Below are 27,315 nucleotides of genomic sequence, written 5' to 3' on the forward strand. Positions count from 1 at the left end.
TCCTAAGTCGAAGATCAAGCTTGCAAGACACACAAGATCAAGAAGACAAGAGCTCTCTCTTACCTCCTTTTGTGTTTTGTTCACTACATGTATTGGCCTTTACGTACTCATAACCACACAGTAATCTTGGTGCTTGAAATTATTTGAGCAACTGGTTTCACTAGCGGTAAACGTATCGTTAGCATGGAGGACTTTCCAGAATTGTTCACGAAGTTTGAGTCAGATGCATGTGCCAGTGGTCGGCTGGCGTGGCATCCCACATGCGTTGAGGACGGTGTTCCAAAGCGCGTGCAACATGCAGCTGACGGAGCGTCAGGACTCCTAGTGGAACCGGTGCGTCTTGAGCTTGAGCCCTACTACTACCTGTAGTACAGGCCTGTTCATGAATTCCGTAGCTAGCTGTGAAACACAATGATTCAGTATTGTCAATACAATACATGAAATACACTGTTCCACTCTGTCATTGGCACTGTAGCAGCGACAGACTAGACACTGCGTTTACGAAGTACATGTAGCATGTTACAAGTTCGACATGAAAATAATGCAATCGAGTCCTGATGTGACAAACACCGATGTTAATATGTGCAGGGAAATTCGTTCTTTTTAGCCGAAGTTCTCTATAGCGGGGATGCACTCACACCGTAGAAGCATCACGACATGACGGCTACCCTGTGTGGCTGCATGAGTGCCCTTTTTTTTACATGTGTCGTGTGCGGGGTGGAGGCGTGCGCTATCAGAGAGGGGGGGGGGGGGGGGGGGGTGGTATTGCGCCCTGTCAGTTTGGCTAGAACCCTGAGAAGGTGATGCCAAAAATTCCGACAAATCACCGAGTCTGGCTGGCCGAGTGGTCCAGTACTATTTCCGTTCAATTTCGAACTAAACGATGCACCAAACCTGAGTGATTTGTTGGTATTTTGTCCGGGCGACTTCTGGCACTGGCCGAATGACAGTAAAACGTATCGTAACCCTGCCCTCCCGGGTCCCCATTTTTAAAAATGTAAAGTTTGCCGATGCCTGTAGTCAGTTGTGACAGTAGATACATGTCCATGAGCTGTTTGAGAGCTCATGTTTCAATGAGCTGGACATTGTGAGGACAGAGTGCATCCTCTCTCCCTCCTTGCCCCTGTACCCCGAGCCGTCAAAGTCGGTTACTCTGATCAATTGGTGTCGGTGTGGAAATGTTTGCTCGAACTGGCGGAATATTGGTCTTCAAAGCATGAAGTTGCGGATTTGACAGCTGCTGTGAATCGAATGTGCAACTTCATGTTTTGAAGACCAATACCCCGTACCCCTTACACGTCTGTAGATTGCATACAGTACTGCCGGGTGCCGAAGACCGGGGGGGGGGGGGGGGGGGGGGCAGCCTCATACCCTACACCCTACATGTGTAGGTCGTTCTCCATTTCATCACTTTCATGTACATGTACTGTGTTTATGCACAGTCGAGTCACGGTGTAGAATATAATTATTGGTATGCTGTGCATGGGGAAATCCTAGCCCGTTTGTTCTCCGGCACCCAGTTATTGGAGAGTCGACAGTACTGACTGTACTAGTATTTTGGAATGCAAACAGTTACAACGGTGTACTGTTTACAAATATTACACAGGAATGAAGCAAAAAAAAAAAAAAAAAACGGTTTGCTTCATTGCTGTGTACAGTAATATTTGTGTTACTGGCTCTGTCCACTGGTCATTGAGCACTGTAAGCAGCCTGAGGACTTCAGACAATGGTGTACTGTTTATGTATGTAGTAATCACATGTGATAGAGAGCGCCTATACTACAACTGTTTGTCATCATGATGCAACCATTTTTGACTTGTGTTCGATCGAACTATGGTGCCGAGGGAAAATGCGCTTGCATCCGATCGGAGTGTTACGCATTCGTTCTCTGCTGGCCTAAAGTAAATCCACCTCTACCCTGCTGTGCTTGTACTCTAAAAAATAAAAAAAATCACGGTTCGCGTGAGACTCGGCTGGAAGCCGGATTTTCCGCATCCGTAGGAACGCCACCACCCTTCAAGGATCAAGGCGCAGATGATTGTACTCTAGCGGACTTTGAAATCCGTTGAGAAGTCAAGCGGCCACGGGGCGCTGGCCTTGCAGCCGCGAGCACCGCTGGTCTGCTTTTACGGTGTGTTTACATGACCTACAGTGAATGTACGCATTAAAAGCAGTAAGGGCGCCGGCCCCGGTCATCCCATCGGATTTCAATGATTATGTCCACGACAGCATTTTTGTTTGCTTGTGCGTGTCTGTCTGTCTGCAGCATGGAAAGACGGACTACTGGCGCAAGTGAGTACAGTAACTTAACTGCGAATAATGACCCTCGATCATGCATGAGAAAAGTGCGGTTATTCGTGAGTTGTCACTATTCATGAAGTTGAAAGTATGCAGTCAATATTAATGGTCACTGGGCCTGAAGGTTGTGCCGTTACTCGTGAGTTGTTGTTATACCCGGGGTCGCTGTGTGCCATCCCTGATTGCAAACATGCACGTGTAGACATGCTACACTAGGCCCTAACTAGGGGTATGTTCTTGAATCCTCTCGGGAAAGGTCCGGGAATCTGCGAAACGTGTAGTACTACAGGTTACACTATTATGCCCACTACCGTAAAGTACCGCCAGAGCGCCCCACCTTCTCGTCCTTTCGTGGTCGTATTGTGGAGGTGATTTCCCACCCGTAGGTCATACGACACAGACCTTGTACACACGTCGCACGCTGTGCACTCAATCCGTAGATCTAATCAATTTGCCTGCAAGCGGACATGAGTTCCACACAAAAACTGCCAAGTGTGACCTTAGTATACTACGGTTCTCACGCCGTACAAACTTCGCTGCACTCTGCCATACGAATTTCCTTTCCCTGGCTGTAAAATCAAGGTAGGGCGCTCTCGCGAGACGGGGCACTCTGGCGGTACTTGACGGTAATACCACCAGTTACTAAGCAATCAGCATGAGCTGATTGTTTAGTAACTGGTGGTATTAATGGGCATTATAGCGTAGTTTGTACATGTAGCCCCTTTGTCCTCGTTTTCTTTTCTATAAATTATTCCTTGCCTCTCCATCCGGGTCTAATGTGCAAAACGTTGGAAAATCTTGTGTATGCTCTCGAGACTTTAAGGGAGCCGCACATGCCTTGTGTGCCAAACCGATGGTCTTGAGGATGCGACCCGAAGTCATCTGATTTGCATCCTCGCCATGGACAACACACGTGATTGGTCGATTTGCAATCATTCCTCGCGACCAAAGCTGTCTTTGTCAGTGCAGCAGTTTAAAATTACGTTTAACACTGTCTTGTTCAGTTATGAGTAGAGTCCACACACTCTCTTCCATTAACACTGCAATAGTTCAACTCGTTTCACAATAATTATTCCAACGTATTCCAACTGTCTTGTTGTTGCAAGGACTTACTATGAGCCTCTATTGTTGAAGTCTGACGGCCATATCCTTGCAGTGACAGTGCAGTCACCGCCCAAACTGGTGGCCGAGACGCATCTCACACTCAATGTCAAATCTCAATTCGATCAGGTATGGCACGACAATAAACTATTTGACTTACATAGTTGCAATGCGCAAGTCTACCTCACATACACATGCGCATAGTCATGCGGGTCCCCGCGTGTCTAATTACTCCGGTTGTCCCGTATCAGCAGTGCAGTATGTTATGCTGCACGCCCTCCACACACGCACGCACACACACACACACACACACACACACACACACACACACACACACACATAGGGTGCAGGCCTAAATGTGGAGTGGATTGCGCTCCAACTGCAGATCAACTCCGGTGAATATAACCGAGGCCTTCTGCAAAGATATCTGTCAGATCCTCTGGATTTCTGAAAGTATGTTAGGGGCTATCCGGCATTATCGATCCTTTTCACGAAACGAAAAAGTTTAGTTGGGACCCTCCCCCACCCCCTGAACGAAAAATAGATTGACTTGATAGCAAAAATGCCTTGACGTCTCACATATCAATATTTTTCAAAACGAAACTCCCCTTGACCCACCCACCCATAAACGAAACTGTTTCTCTTCGTGCAAAAGATCGATAATTATGGACGGCCCCATTTCAGTATAAAAGGAAACCGCCGATATACTGACGCCATGACTAGTTTGCTCCGTCAGACCACCATCTAGAGGGTTCTACTCACTAATGTCCGAATCCTTGAATGACCGAGAATGGATTGTTGGTGAAATCATTTCACATGTATCACGACTCTACTCCTAGACGCTGCATCCCACTTCTAGGCTATAACGTATTGGCGGAATGTTTTCGATTATCATGATCTTGAAGATCGAGCAAGATGCGCTTGATGTGCAGTCCGAATTGACACCGGTATGACTATTCATACCTATGTTGGTGCTGCATCTGCAGGCCCGGAGTCTGTATTTTGCGAATACTTCGAAGTACACTCAAACGCCTCTTATCCGGACGCCTCAGATACGGGCACGTCTCTCTACCGGGCACCTTCAGCTTTAGTTCCTTTAGCACAAATACTTCGAATTTGGGGGTTTTGAACTTTTTCCGTATTCGGAAGTGCTTATTTTTCACTGCCAACCTATGTAATCCACACATATTTAATCAATGGGTTCCTTTTGTATCCTGAACATGTGCAATACGTTCCAAATAAACTTCTTCAAAAAGTGATATGATACATGGTAGATGAGTTATTCTGAGATACGGGCAAATCTGAGATATGGGCAGTACCCGGTCCCAAGGTGCCCGGATAAGAGACGTCCGAGTGTACCGTACATGTAGATACTCGTGTGCATTATGTGTATGGTTTGTGCATGTGACTAGGCTGGACTCATGGTCTTCGTGGACGATGAACATTGGTTGAAGACGGTGGGTTTGCTGGTTACTAGTATTCAGATATCATATTATGGTCTCTCGGAACTGCAAGGCTGTTTCATGACCGAAACGTTGAAATACATTTTTCCTGAAATGAATTTGTGAAATGCAGCGATTGAGTGCGAGACTGTGTTGCTCACAACTCACTTTTTCTGAACTGCAAGTGCATGAAAATAAAAAAAAATCTGAATCAATATTTCATTTTGTATACTGGGTCATCTCCGGGATTGGTAAGAAATCCTGGAAGAGGTTATTCAGATCATAATAATTATTGTGTGTTTCATTGTTGCATCTGTGCTCTTGCATTGCTATCTGAAGATCACGTGATGCGAAACTTGGAGCTGCAGTACAGCGGGACTCGACTGCTTGCATCCTCGCTCTCTGTGCGCGAGTGTTTGTGTGCCAGTATCTTGCATGCTACACTTCTGTCCAGAGAAATCCAACCTCGTGAATATAGTAGCGCCGCTTTCGAGTGCACAGACCAGTGTGTGTGGTGCTAGGGCTGCGTAGCGCCCGGCGCTATAATAGTATTATATTCGTGTGGTTGGACGTCTTTGGCCAGTACTGTGGTAGACACGTTGCCTCCTGTTGGAGACAGAACATTTTCAAGGTTGCAACAGTGGGTTTTCAGTGACAGTCATACACCTAAGCGGCCACACAGTTTCTCCACAGAGAAGCTGCGTATAAAAATGTGAATGTAGGAGGATGTTACCTTCTCGTGCCAGTGGTGCCGTCACTTGACCTGAACGCTTTGTACTCTGCTGCACTACCTGCTTCCCAGGGGCTGGAGTATTGTGACGGCAAGATCTACTTGGGCTGCGTGGTCACCAATGGTTTCAGCGACTGGTCGACTCAAGACTGGCCCAGCAACAAGCTGTCCATTCGCGTGTACGCACTGCCCAATGACAGCTGTGTGGTAGGTTGGTTAGTGGGCTATTCAAAGTGGTTTTCAGACGAAAAGTGTCACCCGTTAAAATGTTAGATTTGCTTCCTCGTTATATTTACTAGTGGTGTGCACGGGTAGCCGGGTACCCGTGCTACCCGTGAGGACCTCGGGTAGACGGGTACCGAATAGTACCCGAAAACCCGAAGTCGCAGATGACATCATGTACAGTGCACGTGTACAAATAATTCACGCATATCTACCCAGTGCGAAAGGGAAGGGGCCGGTGTGCCTTGTGGTCTTACCATGGAAACATTACCCGATCGGGTACCCGTGCTACCCGTGGAAAACTACCCGGACCCGATACCCGAAGAAAATGCTACCCGACTCAGCCCTACTTATTTACATGTCTTACAGTAGTAGCAAGAGTGCATAAAAGAATTTCGTGTCATTCTTGCTTCTTGTGTTTGTTTGTTCTCCTCTAGTTTTCTTATGTTCGCGGAGAAGGCGGAGAGCCGGAACGCAGAACCATATATTTTTAATTTTTTCTTTAATTATTTGCTTTTTACCAGGCGTGGGCCATCCCCGGCCGGCCCTGATCATAGGTGCCAAACATTTAAAAAAAATTATAATGAAAAAAAATCAACCAAAAAAAACTGTTTATGGACTCTTGGTAGTAGTTCTGGCCTGCCTCATCATCACGGTTCTATTGTGGCACGGTCAAGGGCTGTGTTGGGGTGGAGGAGAGGCAAACCACAACCATGACATCATACTGCAGCTACAAAGGTTTTAAGGTGGAACGTTCCCCACAGCAGTTTCTACAAGGCAACAATTAATGTTGATCACTGACATCATATCACACGGTTGGAAAATACGCTCACTGACGGCGTTGAACAATGGTGTGCGTTTCTGAATGAATGAGCTTCGTTCACTTGATGAACTACTTCTCTGAACGAAAGAAAAAACTTTGCTGTTCATATCCTCGTTGTCCAGGTGGAAGCTGGATCGGGTGATGACTGGAAGATGATCCGCATTGCACACCTGGCCATGGGTGATCAGAAAGTGAAGCTTGGCGTTTACACGTGCTCACCCACAGCCGCCGGTGCCTCCACCGTCTTTCACTCTCTGAGCATCAAGGCAACGAGTGGCTATGATCACAAAGCGTAGCTCACGAGCCACATCCGGAACAAGACCGTACGATAAAGCTGTCAATGTCCTACCCAATCACTGAACTGTACGTAGCCTAAGTTGTGGATTGCAATGCTGGTTTCAATGAAGAGTGCTAGACTAGCAAACTAACGTTACCTAACGCTGGGGATATTTCTTGATACTGTACCAGACCCCGGAACGTTGCAGTATTCATCAGGACTTGTGGATATGGTCCCACTGAGCAATGCCACGTTATTACCCATGTATGCACTATTTTCCCGGCTCTCAAGCTCAGTTTCTGCTAACTGGGATGTTGAGTTGTTGGGCATTGTTAGCAGTTTCAAGTGTTGCAGCTTCTAAAGATGAAGAGAGATCTCAATAATTTGGTATGGGGACCCCGGGCCGCGGCAACTCAATCTCTATGGCAGAATTCTACTTGAAGTAAAGTGGAATACTAGTATCCGCATTGTTTTGCTCTTTTAGAGATTTTTGAAAATGATTTTTAAAAATACACTATTTCCTTGGTCCCTATGGCGGACACATACATTAATTGTTCATCGTTTTTGCAGTAGTTCTTGCTAGATTAGGCTTCAAACACACTAGCGTTCATCATCATAACTTAGCCGCCTTGATCTCTTTGCAGACAAGAGCCTTCTTGTCACGTGCCATCTGCATAGAGATGCATGCCCCTTCTGCACAGTCTCAAACAAGTTATGTTATCATGTTATGAAATGATTTCTTGGTAATGACAGACAGCGGCCTTCCAACTGAACAGACTGACTTTGTTGTTGTGTGAACACTGGTGGGACAACACCGAAAATGTGCGGGGCGCTTGTTAGTTCTTACAGACTCTGGCGATTTCCATAAGCTGACATGATCAACCGCAACTCCTCGTTCACTGTTCAGATTCGGGCTCCCCTAATCCGGGTACCTTTCTGACTCATCTAACTATCTAGAGTCACACAAAATTGGGCTTTTTAACGAAAGACAGCCTCGAACACTATTGATTCGCATAAAATAAAAAAAGCTTACTTGCATGCAGTATTTAAAAGTATACAAGATCTGAGTTACGGGCAGTGCAGTGCTCGCTGCGGATCTGGGCACTTTTACTGTACATGTGCATCCAAGTCTATATTGCTGCTGCATTTATGATAGACTGCACAGCATTGCCACAGTTACTACTATAATGTGTTGTTTACTATGATCACAGCTCACAGGCAAAGACATAAGGGGAGCATAGTGACTGTGATATGAGGCTTGTTGTCCTCAGCCGGTTTGGAAGACTCCCCCCCCCCCCAGTTCAAGTACTCAAATTTTCTCCGATCTAATATTCAATTATGTATCCTTCATTTCCTCCAAATCCGATTCAGTAAAGGCATGTACGTACGATGCATGAAAAAATGCTCTGATTTATTCAGAGTACGCTTATTTTCAAAAAACAGCCGAGCAAGTAGTCGAATATTCGGTATAATTGCTTCACCCTTTAGTATTACTGCAGGTACTCCCAGTTTGACTAGGGTAGCACGCCTGTCACAGTTACATACAGCTCTGAACAGGATAGAGCGTGCTTCAAGTACATGTACAGCCATTTAAAATGCACATGTACATGGGCACATACTTTGCAGGCATGTCCAGTGGCAGGCAGCAGCCGTGCTGACCCAGCGCGGTGGCATTGTGCGCAAGCAGCATGGGAACCCAGCGCGGCGCTGCACAGCTAGCTACACACGTGCTGCCGACAGAGACCACACTGAAAGCTGCCCGGCACAAACATCACCATGCCTGCCTGCTGCAGCTGCTGCAGTTACAGGCTCGAGCGAGCTCTTCGAGTACAGGATTAAGATACACGAGGTGGCAATCATGCTTTACAGCTGCCTGACACTTACAATACACTGGTTTCGAGCTGCCCTCAGTTGGCCATCATGGGCTGGATTCTGCCAATTACTAACGTTATCACGTTCTACATGTACAACCACAGCGTATGGCAGAGCAGTGGGGTCATCAGTGCATCTTATCAGCCTGCACAGCGAGTCAATCTGACAGCGCAAACTCCACGAAAAATGTACACGAGAGTTTAACTGCAATATATACACGTATATACAGTGGTGTGGAGCAGACCAAAGAGAGAGAGAGAGAGAGAGAGAGAGAGAGAGAGAGAGAGAGAGAGAGAGAGAGAGAGAGAGAGAGAGAGAGAGAGAGAAAGAGAGAGAGAGAGAGAGAGAGAGAGAGAGAAAGAGAGAGAGAGAGAGAAAGAGAGAGAGAGAGAGACCGAATACGGCAGTGTCTGGAAAGCACGGGCACGACAGCAGCTCACCGCTTCATCTAAGCCAAGTGCTGCGTACACAGTTCTGTAGGTCTCTGCTTGGCTGCTCTCACACGTCCTTTACTGGCCTTTTCAGTTGTTTTCTTCCTCACACGTTCTTTTTCCAAGTTGATGAAATATTTACATTTGGACGCCACCCAATTTCCAAAGTAAGTCAAACGCTTCCCGTCAATCCGATCCGTATCCTTCATAACCACCAGCCACCCAGCGGCACGAAGGTCGTCCACTTGCTTTCTCAAGACGCCGCTCGGCAACACGGCCATGCCGCGATTCGCCGCCCTTGGCTTGACGACCGTGTCGCGCGAGTCCTGGAAAAGCACGGCGACCGGCCAAAAACCGGGCGTAGACGGCTGCCAATTGAACAGGTTTGCTTCTTTGATTTCATCGCACCTGATAAGGCTCGCCGTCGCCTCGTCGTAGAAGTACACCAAGTCGACGACGCCGTGCTCGGTGGGAACGGACGGCAGCGTGGTTACGCCCGGCACGGAGGCCGATGGAAAGAATTGGGATAACTTTTTGGTGGTTCCGCCGCACACCTGATACTGAAACTTGGCACGCCAGGTGGTGTTGGGTAGAGTGCTGACCAGAGTGCTACACATACGGGAGTAGCGCGTTCCGTAAGCCGGTAGTAAGCCATGGCGACGCAGCGACAGTGCAAGTGCATCCTCTAGAATGCTCGACGGCTTCAGGCCCGCATGGCGGAGTGCCCAGCAGCACCGGAGCAGAGCACCGCGCGACATGGAGTTCGACTGCACGAAGAATTTATAATGGTGATCCAGAAACAGGTCGAGCATGCCAGAGACTGTGCTGAACAGCTCCGGGTGCTCCAGATCTAGGTATGCCGTCGAGTACAGCAGTTGACCCAATTTTTGCAGGAACTTCTTGTCCGGGTAAGCGCTGATGTCCTCTTCCATGGCGCGTATCTGCTCTGCAAGAATGGCTGTCACCCTATCAAGCACGATAGATAACAAATCAGCGTTACAAACTGCGAGTTTGGACAGGCAGTGAACTATGTCCAAGCATTCGTCCAGTGTTTGCTGCTCAGTTCTAGCAATGGCGATCAGGCGCCTACACAGAACCGTAATCAGCTGATAACTCTCGGTGACTGTGTCACGCTGAATCATGTTGAGCAGCGCGACCAGGACTGAAGAATCACAGATATCACCCAGGCACTTCTCAATATTGGCAACATTCGCTCTGTACTCGTTCACAATGCTCTCGGCAACATTCAGGCCGGCCACTTTCTGATCTAAGAATGTGGTTAGCTTGGCCAGGTGGTCAGCATCGCACAGTTGCAGCACTGCCGGTGTTAGCAGGGCATGCAGCTTGGAGAAGAGCGCGTGGTTGCAGTTCAACACGGCGGTACGCGTGTCTGAGTTGTCCAGTAGGATCTTCAGTTCCTCCTCGCCAACAGTGTTGTCCTGCTGTCTGCACTGGGAAAGTAGGTCACCAAGCAGCTGATCCACCACACGCTGACCCACGTCAGTTGGCACACCACCATGCTCCTTCGCAACCGCTTCTACGCAGCGCGCCCGGTCCACATTGTTTTGTGTACTGCGACTCAGCATCAACACTTCATCTCTGGGAAATGTTGGCAGCAGGGAAAACTCAACAAATCTTTGAGGACATTGCTGTACAGCGCACACACTCCATGATCTTATTCCGGATCCTATGCACGGCAGGCGCTGAAGTGCACCTGGAGTGCGCAGAGCATTCCTCCACATGATGGCTGTGGCCAGACTATTGTAACAGCAACAACATAACAATTCACATCGCCGTCTTCGAGCAATCGATTCTGTTCCTACAAAAATAGTGAAAAACACCACTTTCTTTCGCACATGGCCCCGGATTTCGATCATGATATGCTACAACAAGATTCAAGAATTTTCTTTTTCAAAATTTTTGCACTCGGCCTCGTACTACATAATAATTATTATTATGTACAGTACGAGGCCGAGTGCAAAAATTTTGCTCGTGGACCGCGTACCGGACGTAGACCTACTTGTACAATATTTGTACAGGGACCTTTCGCATTTGCTACGAAACGAATGCGAAACGAAAGTTTGATTCGATCGATCATGATTGTTCCCGTAAAAAAATAACTCTTCAAAGTAATTAGTTCAATGATTAGACTTCTTGACACAATGACAATCCAAGTACACTGTACAAGAGGGCTATATCATTATTTGTAACCCGGATCGCGGAGGAAAGTATTTGCTCAGTTTTCTCGCCATGCTTCACAGTTCGATATCAATGTAATTGCTCTACCTGTCGACATCTGAGTGAGAGCCCTGTCAGAGAGATCATGCAGCATTTCACCCCATTATCCATGCGCTTCCTTGCGAGACGACTACAGAGATTTTTGTGGGTTTTTCCAGTACTGATGTTCGTCTTCCTCGCTTATCGCCTCCTGACAACAGAATCAACGCACCCACTTCGCCAGTCACCCAAGCTGGGCCTGCATCAAGATAGTGCAGCGCAGGAGGCGAGTAACAACCAGAAGTTCCCCCCGCCAACAGCAGGAGCAGCAGCAAAAGACATCCTTCTCCACCGTAGGGATAAAATGCCTCTAATAGTACACTTGGACTTGAAGGGTGCTCCGCCTAAGTTTGCCTACCTGCGAGAGTTTCTGCCGTTCCTGAAAAGGCTTGGAGCTGGAGGCCTGCTGGTGGAGTATGAAGACACGTTCCCGTACAGTGGGCGCTTGGAAGTGCTGCGCTCGCCCCAGTTTAGCTATTCTAAGGAAGAGATTAATGAGCTGGTGCAGCTCGCCCACTCCCTGGACCTTTCCATTATTCCCCTGGTGCAGACGTACGGGCACATGGAATTTGTGCTGAAGCACCCAGAGTTTGCCAGCCTGCGAGAGGAGCCGAAGAACGACTGGTCGGTGTGCCCGCTGCGGGACGACACCATTTCCGTTCTGAAAGAGATGGTAGATCAGGTGATGGCGCTGCACCCGCATACCAAGTATGTGCACATTGGCGGGGACGAGGTGGACAACATGGGCCATTGCTCGGCGTGTCGGCAGTTCATTTCGCAGCACAGTCGCGTGGACCTCTACCGGTTCCACCTGCTGAACATTATGCAGTACATCGCTTCTCGTTGGCCGCATGTCCGGTCTTTGTTCTGGGACGACATGATCCGTGGATGGGATGTTGAGCACCTCAAGGTGAATTTTAGCACTGGGCTTTTTCCCCTGTTGGTTCGTGAAGGTGGTGTGTGTGTGTGTGTGTGCGCGTGCGCGTGTGTGTCCCATATGGTGCAGTGGCATGTGCAGTTCATTCCCAATCGAGAGGTTGCGGGTTCAATTCCCAGCGGTTATGGTCACACACATCTTTCTTCTCTTTCTCAGTCTCCTCCTGACTTTCCTTTCATTCTCCTGGGTGGTTACCTACAGCCAGTGGATGCTGAAGTATGTGATGTGATGTGTGTGCGGGAAAAAAGAAGAAAAAGGCCAAGAAGTAGGGATTCACTGGCCGGAAAAAACACTTCAAATAGCTGTGTGGTGTGCTCATATACCAGGCTGAATGGTGGCAGTCTATTCTTCAGCCTTGCAAGTTGTTGAATGGTGCAATCCCAGCACAAGTTGCTATAGCTTCTGCTGTAGCATCGCTATCATCGCCTCCGGCAATGGGCGTCAAAAGGTTTGTGCGTGCGTGCAAATGCACTTGCATGTGTGTATGTGTGTGCGTCTGTGCACTTGCATGTGTGTGTTTGTGTGTGTGTGTGTGTGTGTGTGTGTGTGTGTGCGTGTGTGCATATGTGTATGTGTGCGTGTGTGGCTACTTGTTTGTCTCTACTTGTTCTGCTTTTTTAGACGTTTGCCCAGTATGGTGACCCAATGGTCTGGGGCTATATAGATCACGTGGAGCGGCTCATTACACCGGCACTGCTGAAGAAGTTCGCTTCGGTGTTTCCCCGCGTGTGGCCGGCAAGCTCTTTCAAGGGATCAGGCGGAAAGGATATAGACTGGGTACCGGTGCAGCACCACATTAACAATCACTACTCGTGGAACAGGCTGATTGAGCATGGCGTGAGTACGGGTGGTGTGTGTGTGTGTGTGTTGTGCGCGCGTGTGTGTGTGTGTGTGTGTGTGCAGGTGTAGCCGTTTGTCTGTCTGTCTGTCTCTTACTGCGGTGTGGTGAGCCCGTACGTAGTAGAGTCGTGTTTTTAAGTCCATCCGTAGGTTGGGGATTTTGGGGGTTGTCAGCCTTCGGGCGGTTCAATAGCCAATTGTGTCGTCTTTCCAAGATTTCTTGTGGATCTCCTCTGCTAAGACCCACGTGGCCAGTTTTTGGCAGTGAGCAACTACAGCGAAACCTGTCTAAGACAACCGCTCAAGGGACCTGCAAAATGTGGTCTCTGTTGCCAGGTGGTCTCCTTATCCAGGGTCGTTTGGCTGCAAATAGCATCCCTTGGTCCTGGTTACAGTAGTCTTCTGAGGCAGGTAGTCGCCTTATCAGAGTGGTCTTTTCCTGTACACTGTGTATCTCTGGGGACTACTGGTGATGCCATTCTCTCCGACATCACGTCACTTTCTGCAGGTATCAATACTTTTTTGTTGTGTTTCGGCTGCCTCGTCTTGCGTGCTAGTGTGTGTGTGTGTGTGTGTGTGCGTGCGTGTGCGTGCGTGCGTGTGCAGATTTGTGTGTGTGTGTGTGTGTGTGTGTGTGTTCGTTGGTGCTACAGCTCACCAGCGTCGACTCAATCGGCGGCTTTGTCCTGACTGGCTGGTCACGCTACATGCACCACTTTGCCCTGTGCGAGCTGATGCCCTCTGCCATTCCTTCGCTGGCACTCTGCCTCGCCGTGGCCTCAGAACACACGCAGCAACTGGCGTCTGACCAGCACACACAGCTATCGTCGGCGCTGGGTTTTCCCCAAAAGATTCCCATCCGCAACGAGCCGCACTTTTCGGACAATGCTGACGGGCTCTCGTTTCCGGGCAGTGGTGTTTACAGCATAATCTTTCGCCAGGCCTTCCTGCTGGCCGAGTACAGCCAGGTGCGGCAGATCTTTGACGGAAAGGAGCGGGCGCGTGCCTCTGAAGTGTAAGCGTGGTATATTGAAACTGTGCGCTCGTGTGCGTGCGTGTGTGTGTGTGCGTGCGTGTGTGTGTGCGTGCGCGTCGTGTGTGTGTGCGTGCGTGTCATGTGTGTGTGTGTGTGTGTGTGCGTGTGCGTGTGCGTGTGTGTGTGTGTCTGTCTGTCCGTTTACGTGTCTATTTGTGTTTCTATTTATGTGTAGGTTTGCGTATGTATTTTTTACATGAAAGTGGGTTATAGAGAAACACAAGCTTCACTGGCTACAGAGCTGCTGCTACCAAGTGTACATGTGCCTGGAATCGTCCCTTTCTATCGGTGGGGGGGGGGTATTATAACACTCCAGCATATGCAATGCTAGATATTGGTTGGCTGGTGGCATGCTTTTTCTCTTCTACACCCACATGTAAACAGACTAAGGGGCTGCCATTTTCAAGCACGGGAATACCATCAATGCAGGTGTGCCTCCTTCTACTGCTTGTATCCCCTTTTCTTTTCTTTTTACACTGCCTGTGTGTCCTCCTGCACTGGTCACACAGTTTGTCGAAGAAAGCCGTGAAGCTGATGGAAGACGCCGAGGCCGAGCTGGGAAAGATCTACCCGCCGTCCGTGGTGCGGGAATGGCTTAGCACCAAGCTCTCGCATGTCCTCCGCGGCCTGCAGGTCAACACGCAGTAGCCGGCCCGTCGACGGCAACGTGACGACCTCAACGTGAGCTGCTGCCTTTCAAGTTTGCACCCGCCACGTGCCGTGGCCTTGCCCGTGTATACTCTCGCCATGCCGCCGGTTTATCGTGTATATTCAAACCGGGTGTGTAGATCCACACGCACACACTCTTGACCAGGGCATACAGGTTATCTATCACTGGCATGCGATCAACGCTGAGCGTGTTCGCCGTGTTGGCATGGCTCGCTCTTTCCCCGTGCCAGGCTGTAACATTGCGTGTGTTTGCTCACACGGCGCAGCCTGGAGCAAGTTGCTGCACCTACTACCACGTGCAACAATGTTTGCCTGGGAATCTAGTTGCAGCTCCGTGCGCTTGGCAAGGCGCTGCCAGCCGGTTTGTTATTGTGTACGCCGGCACGCTCAAAGTGCTTATCAGCTGCACAAGTGGTTCCCGAAGAGTCATGGATGTTCGGGTTTTCACCAACGCCCATGTATTGATCTAAGTGCTGACCAGGATTTCGATCGCCATTGCAGTACATGCAGCGCCATGAGTATTAGCATGGCTTATTTACCTGCTTCGACGCCGTTTCTCACTTGTCAGTTCCCTGTGTTTTCGAGCGGAGCTCCCACGGAGCCTTCATTCGTTCTTTTCCAGTACTTCTGAGTGCTAAGTAGTGAGTACCTGCTTCTGATGTTCGCCATGGACAGGAGCAACTGGGGATCTGTCCTGTTGGTGCCGCAGTCGGCTTACTTTGAGCAAGCCCCGAACTGATGGGGGTCTTGACGTAGATTTCACATCCACTTTCATTGCAGGCATATATGCAATTATCCCCACCACGCAAACACACAAACACGTATACCCTACCTACTCCTTATGCTACCGCATTGCTAACCCGGCTACTTAAAACTTTCTTCACCGCTAATCTTATCAAGGAGTTTTTTTTCCGTTATTTATGCTGTGGATTCTCGCACGACTTCATTTTTAGGCTGCGGACTTTTTTTGTCAGCACTGATTCTGCAAGCTGGCTCTTGCATCGATTTACTGATTTCTTACCGCAATATCCCGGCATTCCATTGTCCATTATTGGAATTGCCGCAGGCAAATGAAACACATTTGTGATATTTATTGACTTTAAAATGCCAGGTTGATCGCTGCGCTCCATCGTATAGCACGTTGTGTTATGCGTTGTGTGGAGTAGAAATCAGTGGAAGTCATAGGTTATTGTATGGAGTGGCAAGCCATGGAGGCAGTGCTAGATTACAGTAGTACAGCAGTGCTTGTGCCACTGCTTTGCCACTCCATGCAAAGCATCGGAAAGAAATGGTGCCATAATCGCATGCCCTCGCTGGCCGTTATGCAACTGTTCCTTGACAATGTTTTCTGCATGTGTGTAAAGCCATATGGCAGTGTTCACCAGTATACAATGTATTTCCTGTTGAAGCCCAGCGTGAGAAGAAGTCCTTTCCTAACACAGTCATACAGTACACCAAGAGTGGGGCAATGGATTCTTGTTCATTCTCTTCTCGTTGATTTGAGGCCATGTTCAATCTGTCACTAAATCCGATCTTCGGAAATCACTTACTGTAGAGTTGAACGTGTGGCGACTCTAAATTTAAACGATTTGCAAAAAATTTCCCACTTAAGGCGCATTCCGACTACCGAGAACCCCGTCGAACCGTAAATGGCGATAAACCGTGATGGACGTTCGCACTACCGGTGAACTTACCATTACCGGTACAGCTCTCACCGCGGCACTGAGAAGAGATTTCCCCCTACTCCCACCCTGAGCGCCTTTTTTACTGCTGGAATGCTGTTTCCGCCGCAGGAGTAAAACCTGTCCACCGGCAAAGTGCCTGTAACGTCCCGAGATCAAATCACCTTGGAAACTCTCCCATTCCGTCACTTTTTAAGTTTTTATCGTTAGTCTGAAAGCGGCCTGTAAGCAGGCAAACACTGTAACGACCCTGCCATCAGAACTTACACCTGTCTTCCAACCCCCCCCCCCCCCCCCATTTTCAAGTCTCCGCCGTATGGTTTCAGTGTGTTACCTTGTGTGCACACTCGATTGTAAGTCGCTTCATTTTGCAGCACACCGGCGGAAGATCGTGGAAGGGGCCCGCAAAGGCGCAGTGAAGTACATGACTTGTACTGTTATGTCACGATGTAAACATAAACATAATATCTTGACCAGTTTGAGGGAAAGACACAAATGGGAAACATAAATAATACTGTTATAATTATGTGTACGGTTTTGAAGGAGGGGTCTTTTTTAAAGTAAGAATAGATTATGAATTGTTGAAGAATAGGAATTCCCGCCACAGGCCAAGTACAGACCATACCACATAGCAGACAATCATGACTTCAGTAGTTCTGAAACCGAATAATAAAATAGAATGATAAGATGGTCTCTTCAGTGCTGCACAAATCAGGCTATTTAGACAGCATTGGTTGCCTTGTGTTGACTTGCTTCTCTTTTCGGACAGGCGCAGCACGCGTTCCGGGGCGTGCAGGCGGGGTTGCAGCAGGGGAAGTTCATCTCGTCGCCGCCCATGTTCATCTCGCCCGGCGCAAACGTCATGCCTTTCCCGTGCTCGGCCTTCAGCTGCACGATGCCGGCCAGCACAGCGCTGTACTCCTTCTGCGTAACGTCCAGCGGAAATCGCTCCTTCGTGTCCGTCTCGACGTCGAAGAGCAGCGGCGGGTCATGCTGCTGCAGTCCCGTCGCGTCCCAGCAGTCCTGATCGTGATAGGTGCTGCGGCAGTGGCTTCCCTTTGTGTAGAAATGAGCCTTGTACTGGTGCAGGCGAATGGCCATGAGAATGTGCCCGCTGTAGTACAACATGTGATCGCGGGGACCGTTCTCCGACTGGCCCGTCAGCACCGGCGTTAAGTCGAAACCGTCCGTTGCTCTGTCCTGCGGCGGCTTGCCTCCCGCCAAGCTGACCGCCGTCACCGACAAATCCAACGTGCTGCCCAATGCATAGGAGATGCTGCCGGGCTCGATGACAGATGGCCACCAGAAGATGCCGGGTTCTCGTACGCCGCCCTCGTACGTCGTTCCCTTGCCACACTTGAGCTGTCCCTGCTCCCCGCCCAGATCCACATCACTCAATTCCGGGCCATTGTCCGCAGAGAACATAACCAGTGTGTTGTTTTGAATGCCCAGCTCGACAATATGATCGAGAATCTGCCCAACAGACCAGTCGAGCTCTGCCAGAGAGTCGCCGAACAGTCCTCGCATTGTTGTGTTGCGAATGCCCGGAGCGGCAAACTGCGGCATGTGCGTGTGATGCGAGGCGTAGTAGAAGAAGAACGGCCCCTCGCGGTGCACGGTCATGAATTCCTTGATGTTGTCGACGTACGCCGCGTCGATGTTGAGCACGTCCGTGGGCTGAACGGCGACGGTGTTGTTGTGCATCGTGGGGCACGGGCCAAACTTGTTGTTGCTCTCAACGTTCGACGTACACTCGTTCTGCGTCATGGGCACACCGAAGTAGCTGTCGAAGCCCCGACTGGCCGGCAGGTACTGGGTCTTGATACCCAGGTGCCACTTTCCCAGTGCTCCCGTTGCATAGCCCAGTGGCTTGAGCATCTGGGCCACGGTGATCTCGGAGAGGTTCATGCCGCCATTGCTGAACGGGCTGAATACCGACAGACCTACACAGTGCATCGGCAGATGGCACAGTCAAAGAGCACGTTATTAGGGAGGTTTCGCTCTACGTAATTACGTATGAAAATCCGTGTCGTACGCGCCGTGGAGCGAGGGCAACTTTCGGTCCTCCGTAGGACTTTTTGAAATATGTTTTTCGCATTTTCCGGATTTATCCATGGCGACGTTCAAGCCGCGCGAAACACAAGGCACACACACCGCACACCACGTGCAAAATTAAATGGAAAACGCGGTTTCGGTCCGTGGTGCGTGCAGTGGGCGCATGCAGCCAACGCGTCTCCAAAGCAACACGGCATGTTTAGCATTCGTGGAGAAATCACATAGAGCGAAACCCAACAGCTCTGATTTTTACGTATGAAAATTACATGCAGTTCCTACGTTATGTAATTCCGTGGAGCGAAACCTCCCTATTCTCTATTAAAGCCAGCAAGCCAAAATAGTATCCTGGTTTACAGTGGGTTTACGCACGAGGAAGCTCGAGTGCGATTTACTTTAAAAGTTCAGAGGTGTGCGAGAGCTGTTGCATATCTACCACATGGTAACGCGGCGCAGCGATGCAATGTTGGTTCCAACTCCTTGAGTCCATCCTTGCATCAATTCGTCACATGATGTAGGCCACATGTCATGTACACTTTCTACAGCAGTCACGTGACCAAGATGTGAAACCATCCGTACTTCCAAGTATACTATTGTTAATGACATCTACATTGATGTGAAGCCGTATGGAGTGGCAGATTGGTGCTTCCAGTTTGTCCATTATAAAGACCTCAACATATTGCTGCAATTAACAAATGTCTCAATCTACACTATAACTGCTAGCACGGTCATCTGCTTACCAGTGCTGTTGAATGTTCCCGGTTTACCGGAGTATACTCCGGTGCGTGGGTACAGTCGCCCGGTCATCAGCGACGCACGCGATGGAGAGCAGACCGGCGCTGCGGAGTAGAACTGAGTCAAACGCATGCCCTCGCTGATCATGCGATCCAAGTTGGGAGTGCTGGAAAAAGAGAGAAGGAGAGACAGACCGACATACAGAGAGAGAGGGGGGGGGGGGAGAGACAGAAGAAAGAGAGAGAGGGAAAGAAAGAAAGATAGGGGGGGGGGGGGGTGTGAACATTCAAAACATGCATGAGGTATATCAAAATCAGTCAATGGTTGTCTTAGCCAATGAGAGTCTGCAAACCAACGAAATGATTCATCTTCAAAGGTCTGAAAGGCTGTTGGTGCTGGCATGCGCATGTCATGCCTGTTCTTTTTCGTTTGACACTCCTGGAAAATCCGCACGGCACGTAATATCATTTCCCAATTCGGCTACCAATTAGCTTCCTCTCTTGCCATGCATTATACACTGCGCAGCCGCACAAGCCCCAAACACGACTGCAGCAATGTGTCGTATTGTGGCCTGTAGAAAGTCAGGCAGAGCAATTGGACACATTATATCCATAACCTGTCAAGGCGACCACCTGTCCCCGAGGACTGAATCTACCTCGGAAATCAGACGACTTTGCCCAGTCCGAAGGGGGGGGGGGGTGGAATTCGGAGGTTCCACCGGGCGGAGACTCGCGGCACTAGACTGATTTTGTTATGCTTGGTACAGTGGGGTTGCGGACACAAGAGGGTCCAGGCATATCTATCATGTGTGGAGGTGTTCTAATTAGTGCGACATGGGTGTGATAGAAAGTAAAAATTGTACATTTTTATTACACTCCCCAGGCAGGAGTTTACTTGAACACAATAATCATGTATCATTGATTTTGATGGGAGATGTCCGCTAATGGCGCTATGGTCCAGTATGGATACTCCGCTATGTAAGGTTATGGTTGCATGACCCTGCACCCTTGATCATGGGAGTGTTGCAACCCTGCTACATAATAATTGCATTAGTATTCGCGGTTGTCCAAGGGTATCCTAGCGGTCGAAAAGTCTGTACCTCGTACCTCGAGGTCGGGTGTCCGTAACCGTTCAGGTCGCCATAGCCGACGTCATCGCCATAAACGATGATGATGTTTGGCTTCTCTGGGAGCTGCACTCGACGCCGCTCGAAAGACTCAGTGCTGTGCAGTTTGCTGCCATGGCCTGTGCTGGCCGAACAGCGGCCAGTAGTGGAGCTGCAATCGCTAGTAGTAGAGGCGGCCGCTGTAGTAGTTACAGCCAGCGCAACGACGGAGATGAGTACAACGTGCATCTTCATTCTTCACCCGGCAGTGCAGATCACGCAGAGAATCTCCCAAAACCACTAATGTCTGAGAACTAACTTGAAGTAAGAAACACGTGGATGTGCCAGTACGGCAGTAGTCCGATATTTCTGTCTGATGAATTTTCTGAACCTAGCTGGGCTACAATTATAAATTACCGGTACGTTGCTTGAAGAAAAATTTCCCTTCGTTTAGAACAAGAATGAAGTATGTAAGTCATTTTTTGAAAATATTGCCTTATTCAAGTTATTGGTGTGAGTGTCACTGTGTCAGTGTCAAGTTAGTTCTCAGGCTCATATTCTGACATGATATGATGTAAGGATGCAGTTTACAGGGTTATGGGCCGTTACACGCCTGATTGGTTGAGAGACTCACCTACTCTCCCCTGACTCACTTGTGAGGTCTGCATTCGCCACTCAGGTGTGCAAGGCATAGGCATAGTGGTGGCCTGCGGAAGCGAAGGCTAGTTTGTGTGTTTCTGAACATTCAAGCGATGCCAACGCGAATCCCGCGAATTATTATTATTATTATTATTATATGATGTAAGAATCGACTCAGTAGGCTGACAGTGGCTACGCTTGATCCACTGACAGTATTACGATCATGACATGTGCACATACTACATAATAATTATTATGATCACTCCCGGGTTGACTCCCACAGATTTTTGATACCTAAGCAGTCAAATATTCCTGCATATTTCACTCCTTAGGAAGTTAGGTGTTATCCTGGTTTCAGTGATCACCTGTTTCAAGGACAGCGGGAACATGAAACGGTTGACTGGTCACCCCTATGCATAGTGATTATGACGCTCATCATTCGCTCCCTTGTCACTGGACAGTTCTGTCCGTTTGGTTTTAGCGAATTCAAATAAAGAAAAAGAAAGAAAGAAAGAAAGAAAGAAAAGACAGAAAGAATGGACGAGCATTGTTACCAGGTTCCATATTATTTACTGTAGTAAGCTCTTCGGAATGTGTACCATGATGTGGGCAGTTATTTTAAGGCCCGGCGGAACTGATACAGTTCAACTTTTTGGCCACTAACATGTGTTTACTGCTGAGGAGGTCATGTGTATACTATGTGTATGCTATGTGTATACCCTCCATATCATACACAACGTATGACAGACTATGGTATGGACTCGGATGGAGAGCTAGTAATGATACATTTATAGAAAAGGACCAAGGAACTAACTACAAGGTTAAACTATAATGTCCATGTACAGTGTATATAATGTCAGTACCGTCGGTCAGTGTCGTGCAATGTTATTGCATGAGCTTATTTTAGTAACTGGTGGTGTTAGTGGACATTACATGTATAGCGTAACTTGTAGTTCCTTAGTCTCTTTCCTAGGCTATGGTATGGCCGGACGTACATGTACATGTATAAAAAATGGACTACTTCGAAGTAGTTACTACTAGTTACTGTCGCAAACATAGCACCCCGTAGTAGCCTACACTGACAGTCTGTAGGGAGACAGTATCCCATGACGGTTCATATCAAGGAGTAGTTTTAACAACCACTGGAGTGGTCCAGCGAAAAAATACCTACTCCCTGGATCACTACACGTACTGGTGTGCATTCTTGTACAGTTGCAGTCACATATACACTGAGTGATCAGTACTATACAGTCACAAACTCCAAACAACTAACTAACTAATTATTCATTGTTATTACCTGACGATGGCCAAGTGCCGAAACGTTGTAAAAATAACGGAACTGGTTCGGATGTGATGTGCAGCGCTATGGGAATGGGTGTGTCCACCCGAATTCTTTTCACTAACTAATTACTTACTTCGTGTTTGTCTGGCCTGTCTTCATAACGACCATGATGATACAATGGAAATGCTAAGTACATCACTTGTCTTTGCACTCCCTCACGTCAGGATTACACATCATACATTTGCAATACAATTAAATACCATACGATACTACTGTTGTGGACATGGAAATCCGGTCGCACGTCTAGCGGCCCCAGGGCGCTGGCCACGCAGCCGTGGATAAGCTGTACGGGAGTCGTAAAATACGTATTTTACGACTCCCTGCTGTACACACATGCATTTATGCGCTGCAGCGCGCTGGTCGCATAGGATCAACATGCGCACTGCACGCAGCGTTCTGTACGCGCGCTGAGGGCGCGGGCCCGGTCAATCGACTGGATGTCCGTGTCCGCTACATGTACATTGTACTTACAAGGGGTCATACACCTACAAGTAGCTACTAGTACTATACTTCCTTTCACGCTACCTGGCTCTAGTCTTGGTCCGAATATCGCAAATTCTACTGCACAAGTCAGGTGGAGATCAGCCCAGCGACTCGAAATAACACTCAACTCCATCAACAGCTCCATCATAATAATAGTATGCACAACATGCAGCACCATTGCCAGTCAGTAGACTCTACTACATCATTACATGAGCTGTTGACAGGACTGACGATATCGATACAGATTACTGTAGTGCCGCCTGCAGCGCCTTGCTCGTATCTCACCCACAAACCGTGCCCACCCTCCTTTCCATCATGTTGGCGTCTGTCCCGAACTAAGCCGAAGTAAACCAATACTGGCAATAGCGGCCTGCTACTCTTGACCTGTTACAGCGAGCGCCTGTAGGGCTAGGGCCAGAACTGGGCAGTAGGGGTGTGGAGGCGCCCGGAACCGAACGCATGTAGGGCATGCACCGTCGACTAGGTAGTTATCGCGGCAAGACGCGCAGTGCAAGAGTTATCATCCGGCAATTCCCCGGATCAGCTTGTGGTAGGTAATCGAAATGGGCGCATTTACCGACCCGGAACGATGTCTGGACGCATCGGCTGCAGTACGTGTTGTTGCTTGTCTCACCACACTGATGCCCGTGATGGTCTTCTGTAGCGTTGCTTGGCCTGGAGCTGTGGGGTCTTCCGCAGAATCGACAAACCTTTCCGTCATCGTACAAGGATCGATCGACATCGGCAGAGAAGCGTCGCGGACGTTTCCGTTCTGTCGCATTCAGAACAATGCGGATGGATCCCGAGCGGAGGCGCTGCGTGTCGGTGGCTTGCTGGAGCTGCACGAATCTTTCGATCCGGAGAAGGAAGTTTGTGGCGACCACGGTGGCTGGGCGGCCGTCCAGCAGAGCACCACCTTCCTGTACCTTGTCGCGAACAGCTTTAGATACTCGCTGATCGAGGCGCAGGCTTTGGGACCGGAGGTGGTGGAGTTGTACTCCTTGGCTGCGCGGGAAGACGCGATCGTTGGCGCGTTGGCCTTCGACACATGCACATCAAATAGCTTAGCTGTTCAAGAGGTGCACGTCCTGTCCACGGATTCATTGGCGTACAGGAACTTTTCCATTCGACTGTTAGAGAGGATTCTCCCGGACGTGCCAAGCGGTTGCCTGCAGGGGACCTCGAATGAAAGCCCCACACTGTCCTTGTCGGATATCGTAGGCAACACACCTCATCTGATGGGAGTGACTGGACCCATGTCATCAAGCAGTGTCCTGGCAGCATCACCGTTCCTGACATCCGTTGAAACTATGCACACATCGTACTGGGCCGGTAGCACGCTGTTTGACGATGTGGCCGATTTCAGGTACCTGTTTCGCACCATAGCCTCGGACCGGTTCCAAGTTGAGGCAATTGCCGATCTGATTGAACACTTCCAATGGACATACGTATCACTTGTAGCTGCCGAAGATCACGTCTACAGCGGACAGGGTTACGACCTGCTCCTGGCCGAGGCTAGTCGACGCGGCACGTTCTGCTTCGACGTGCAGGCACGGTTCAACAAGGGCGCGGAGTTCCGCGCAGACCTGGAACGCATGGTGAGCGTCTTGAAACGGTCGCGGGCCCGCGTCGTCATTCTCTTCGCACCGGTGACCGCAGCTAAAGTGTTCCTGGCAGCGTGCGAGCAGGTGAACATCGACAATAAGATATTCATCGGCAGTCACGACTGGGTTAATCGTCTGGAGTATGCGGAAAACTCGTACCAGGCCACCATACCGATTTTAGGCTTTGCGCCGCGAAACGTTGTCTCCAGCACAGCCACCCAAATCACTGAAGACCTGAAGCGAGCGTTGCAAAATGTCACATACCTAAAGGAGGCTTCGGCCATGGATCCTTGGCTTCGGACGTACATTGAACAGCAGCTGAAGTGCAGGATTGAGGTACATATAGATGTGTGTGAGCTATCACCCGCGAGCGTGCTCCCAGCCGCTCGTCCCTGTTCGGACGCGGATTTTAAGCGCTTCATGCCGCGCCACACGATGGTGATCTCGGAGTCGATAGCAGTGGGAATGCTGTCGCACATGATGTCCGCCTTGCTGGCCAATTCGGCGGCAGAGTGGCGCAGTGGCCGCCTGCCTGGATCCACCCAGCATCTGCAGTCGCTGCGCCAGCTGCGTTTACGCTGCAAGAATTCCACGTCGCTGTGTAAGGTGTTTGACTCCCGGCAACACACGCCACCTGCCTATCACGTACAGAATGTGCAGCGTATGCCGAGCCGCTTTCATGACATTGTTTCAATAGGAAGCTGGGACGAGACGGCGGGGTTCGAATGGAGTGCACGTACAGTGATCGATTTGAAATCATTCGGCTCGTTTCAGCTGTCAGTGGAGAAGCGCACGGAGCGCAATGAGAGTATCCCATCGTCAAAGTGCAGCACGGCCTGTCAGCCAGGCCAGTTCCGTGTTTCCATTCCCGGCCTGCCCAGGGCATGCTGCTGGGAGTGCAGACCATGCGAGAGCTCGGCATTCTCGAACACTGTCAACGCCGACAGCTGCGAGCAGTGTCCGCTGGGCCACGGCTCGAATGGCAGTGCATGTGTGCCGTTCATCCCACAGCCTCATGGCGCCATGCTGGTGATATCAAGAGTGTTGACTGCTGCGTCAGGCCTGGGATTGGCGGCCACCGTACTCACTCTCGTCTACTTCTGGGCGCACCGGCGAGCCGTTCTGGTGCGCACGTCCGACGTCACGCTGAGCACGGTGACGATGTCATGCATGGCTGCGGGGCACGTCATGGTGCTTACCCTCTCCCTGCTGGAAATGGACTTGCGGATATGCCGGCTTGGCATTTGGCTGGGAGAACCGATCAAGGCCATCATCGCCGGCACCATACTCGTGAAAACGAATCGCTTCAAGACCGTCTTCGATTCGATGAAGATTTTGTCGCGCTATAAGAGCCGCCGTGTGCTACTCAGCAGCCCAATCCAGCTGTTGTTTGTTGCAGCGCTAACATTGGTTAGTGTATTGTTGGTGGGAGGCTTCATGATAGCCGACCCGCCGCTTTTTGTAACGGAACTTGGAACTGAACGCAGTGTGGTGTTCTGTCGCACTAGCACCACTTGGATTGCCATATTGAGCAGCTATAACTGTCTCCTGCTGCTAGCTGGAATCGTACTGGCCTTCCTGACCAGGAAACTGCCGGACAATTACAACGAATCGCAGCTTCTGTACCTGGCCTCTCTCACTGGCTTTGTGGTGTGGCTTGCTGCGTTCTGCGCGTTCGTCACCAGTAGCGAGGAGTTTGGCCTGCTCATTCTGGTCGTGTTTCTTGAGAGCCAGGTATGGGCCTTCTGGGGCTGTCTCTACATGTCACGCGTCGTGCAGATGATCCGCTTCCGCAAGTACAGGGAGCCGCGCAGCACTGCGTCAGTTGCAAACTCAGTAACAGTAAAAACACTGTCCCAGTTGAGTCCACCCCACTAATGCCACCCCACTAATGAGTGACCCGCAGTACAGTACGCTGGAGTGCACGTTTGAGATGCATTGATACAGTGCCAGTGATCGATGATGGGACAGCAATGAACAATTGCGGTACCACCCATCCCGTACCGTCCGCGCTGCGTCGAATGTGAGCCAGGCTTAACGAAACGCCTTGGGAGGTGGCCGTAAATACACGCCTGGCCACACACTCTCTGAGTTGCACACTTAGCAGTTACAATTTGGCAGTTACAATTTGGCACAGAGCTCTCCTTCTCACCCCAACCACCAGCAGTTTGCAAATGGTGCCTTATCGAAAAACATGGCTGTTGGTACATTTTACATGTGTATCTGGCATAGAGCCTTAGAGGGCTGGTACATCAGATAGCCATACTCGTTTCGTGTATTACATGTACATGCAGAATTCGATTATTTTATTTTTATTTCTACAAATGCCCATGGTCAATGTGGAAGGTAATAATATTATGATTCAAATCAGTCCGCACTCCTAATCACAACCATTACATCATATCGGAGGGCCCTGGGGTGGGGTTACGGTGGGCTACAGACTGTCAGTGTGATCTACAACAGGAGCATATGGATGATAGAATGTAGATCTACAGTGCTGGCAACTGAAATCCGACCCCCTGAGCGGTGTGCTCACATCGCAAAGAATGTGAACCCACCGCTCGGGGGGGGGGGGGGGGGGTCGGATTTCAGTTGCCAGCGCTGTACTACATGTACAATCATGGTATTATAATTATATCTAACAACAATACAATGTACAATCATATTGTATAACCACGAAGTTTGACTGGAAGGGCTTGGCTCCCATTCCAAGCATGT

The 27,315-nt window shown here is 49.5% G+C and overlaps 4 protein-coding genes across 5 annotated transcripts; 3 read left to right on the plus strand and 1 right to left on the minus strand.

Annotated features, from left to right (window-relative positions):
- LOC135818295 (uncharacterized) lies at window positions 1-7,666 on the plus strand. The gene is made up of 6 exons (XM_065331647.1): window positions 1-333; window positions 2,267-2,292; window positions 3,405-3,528; window positions 4,812-4,856; window positions 5,644-5,778; window positions 6,739-7,666. Exons 1-6 carry the CDS (start codon window positions 184-186, stop codon window positions 6,910-6,912), a joined length of 654 nt encoding a protein of 217 aa, XP_065187719.1. The 5' UTR covers window positions 1-183; the 3' UTR covers window positions 6,913-7,666.
- A 3,701-nt stretch (window positions 7,667-11,367) lies between these two features.
- LOC135818296 (hexosaminidase D-like) lies at window positions 11,368-16,044 on the plus strand. Its single transcript, XM_065331648.1, has 4 exons — window positions 11,368-12,383; window positions 13,032-13,247; window positions 13,904-14,265; window positions 14,796-16,044. The coding sequence occupies exons 1-4, from the start codon at window positions 11,520-11,522 to the stop codon at window positions 14,932-14,934; spliced, it is 1,581 nt and encodes a 526-aa protein (XP_065187720.1). The 5' UTR covers window positions 11,368-11,519; the 3' UTR covers window positions 14,935-16,044.
- Window positions 16,045-17,058: 1,014 nt separating this feature from the next.
- LOC135818297 (arylsulfatase A-like) lies at window positions 17,059-21,292 on the minus strand. Of its 2 annotated transcripts, none has more exons than XM_065331649.1 (3): window positions 20,531-21,292; window positions 19,430-19,590; window positions 17,059-18,580 (listed from the first exon to the last, which is right to left on the minus strand). In XM_065331649.1, the coding sequence occupies exons 1-3, from the start codon at window positions 20,782-20,784 to the stop codon at window positions 17,358-17,360; spliced, it is 1,638 nt and encodes a 545-aa protein (XP_065187721.1). In that variant the 5' UTR covers window positions 20,785-21,292; the 3' UTR covers window positions 17,059-17,357. The 2 variants fall into 2 exon arrangements, with proteins under 2 accessions (XP_065187721.1, XP_065187722.1); XM_065331650.1 differs by having other exon boundaries at window positions 20,524-20,608.
- A 1,934-nt stretch (window positions 21,293-23,226) lies between these two features.
- Window positions 23,227-26,974, plus strand: LOC135818298 (taste receptor type 1 member 1-like). Its single transcript, XM_065331651.1, has one exon. It carries the CDS (start codon window positions 23,557-23,559, stop codon window positions 26,473-26,475), a length of 2,919 nt encoding a protein of 972 aa, XP_065187723.1. The 5' UTR covers window positions 23,227-23,556; the 3' UTR covers window positions 26,476-26,974.
- The last annotated feature ends 341 nt before the right edge of the window (window positions 26,975-27,315 follow it).

Source organism: Sycon ciliatum, chromosome 5, assembly GCF_964019385.1.
Source record: "Sycon ciliatum chromosome 5, ocSycCili1.1, whole genome shotgun sequence".
Lineage (NCBI taxonomy): Eukaryota > Metazoa > Porifera > Calcarea > Leucosolenida > Sycettidae > Sycon > Sycon ciliatum.

Excerpts from the sequence above, each read along its gene's own strand:
- LOC135818295 (XM_065331647.1), top strand. The coding sequence starts at position 184 with ATGGAGGACTTTCCAGAATTGTTCACGAAGTTTGAGTCAGATGCATGT. Across the intron at positions 334-2,266 it reads CAGGACTCCTAGTGGAACCG|CATGGAAAGACGGACTACTG; the intron begins GTGCGTCTTGAG and ends GTCTGTCTGCAG. Across the intron at positions 3,529-4,811 it reads TCAAATCTCAATTCGATCAG|GCTGGACTCATGGTCTTCGT; the intron begins GTATGGCACGAC and ends GCATGTGACTAG.
- LOC135818296 (XM_065331648.1), top strand. The coding sequence starts at position 11,520 with ATGCAGCATTTCACCCCATTATCCATGCGCTTCCTTGCGAGACGACTA. Across the intron at positions 12,384-13,031 it reads GGGATGTTGAGCACCTCAAG|ACGTTTGCCCAGTATGGTGA; the intron begins GTGAATTTTAGC and ends CTGCTTTTTTAG. Across the intron at positions 14,266-14,795 it reads CGGGCGCGTGCCTCTGAAGT|TTTGTCGAAGAAAGCCGTGA; the intron begins GTAAGCGTGGTA and ends CTGGTCACACAG.
- LOC135818297 (XM_065331649.1), bottom strand. The coding sequence starts at position 20,784 with ATGAAGATGCACGTTGTACTCATCTCCGTCGTTGCGCTGGCTGTAACT. Across the intron at positions 19,591-20,530 it reads TACGGACACCCGACCTCGAG|CACTCCCAACTTGGATCGCA; the intron begins GTACGAGGTACA and ends CTCTTTTTCCAG. Across the intron at positions 18,581-19,429 it reads GGGAACATTCAACAGCACTG|GTCTGTCGGTATTCAGCCCG; the intron begins GTAAGCAGATGA and ends TGCACTGTGTAG.
- LOC135818298 (XM_065331651.1), top strand. The coding sequence starts at position 23,557 with ATGGGCGCATTTACCGACCCGGAACGATGTCTGGACGCATCGGCTGCA.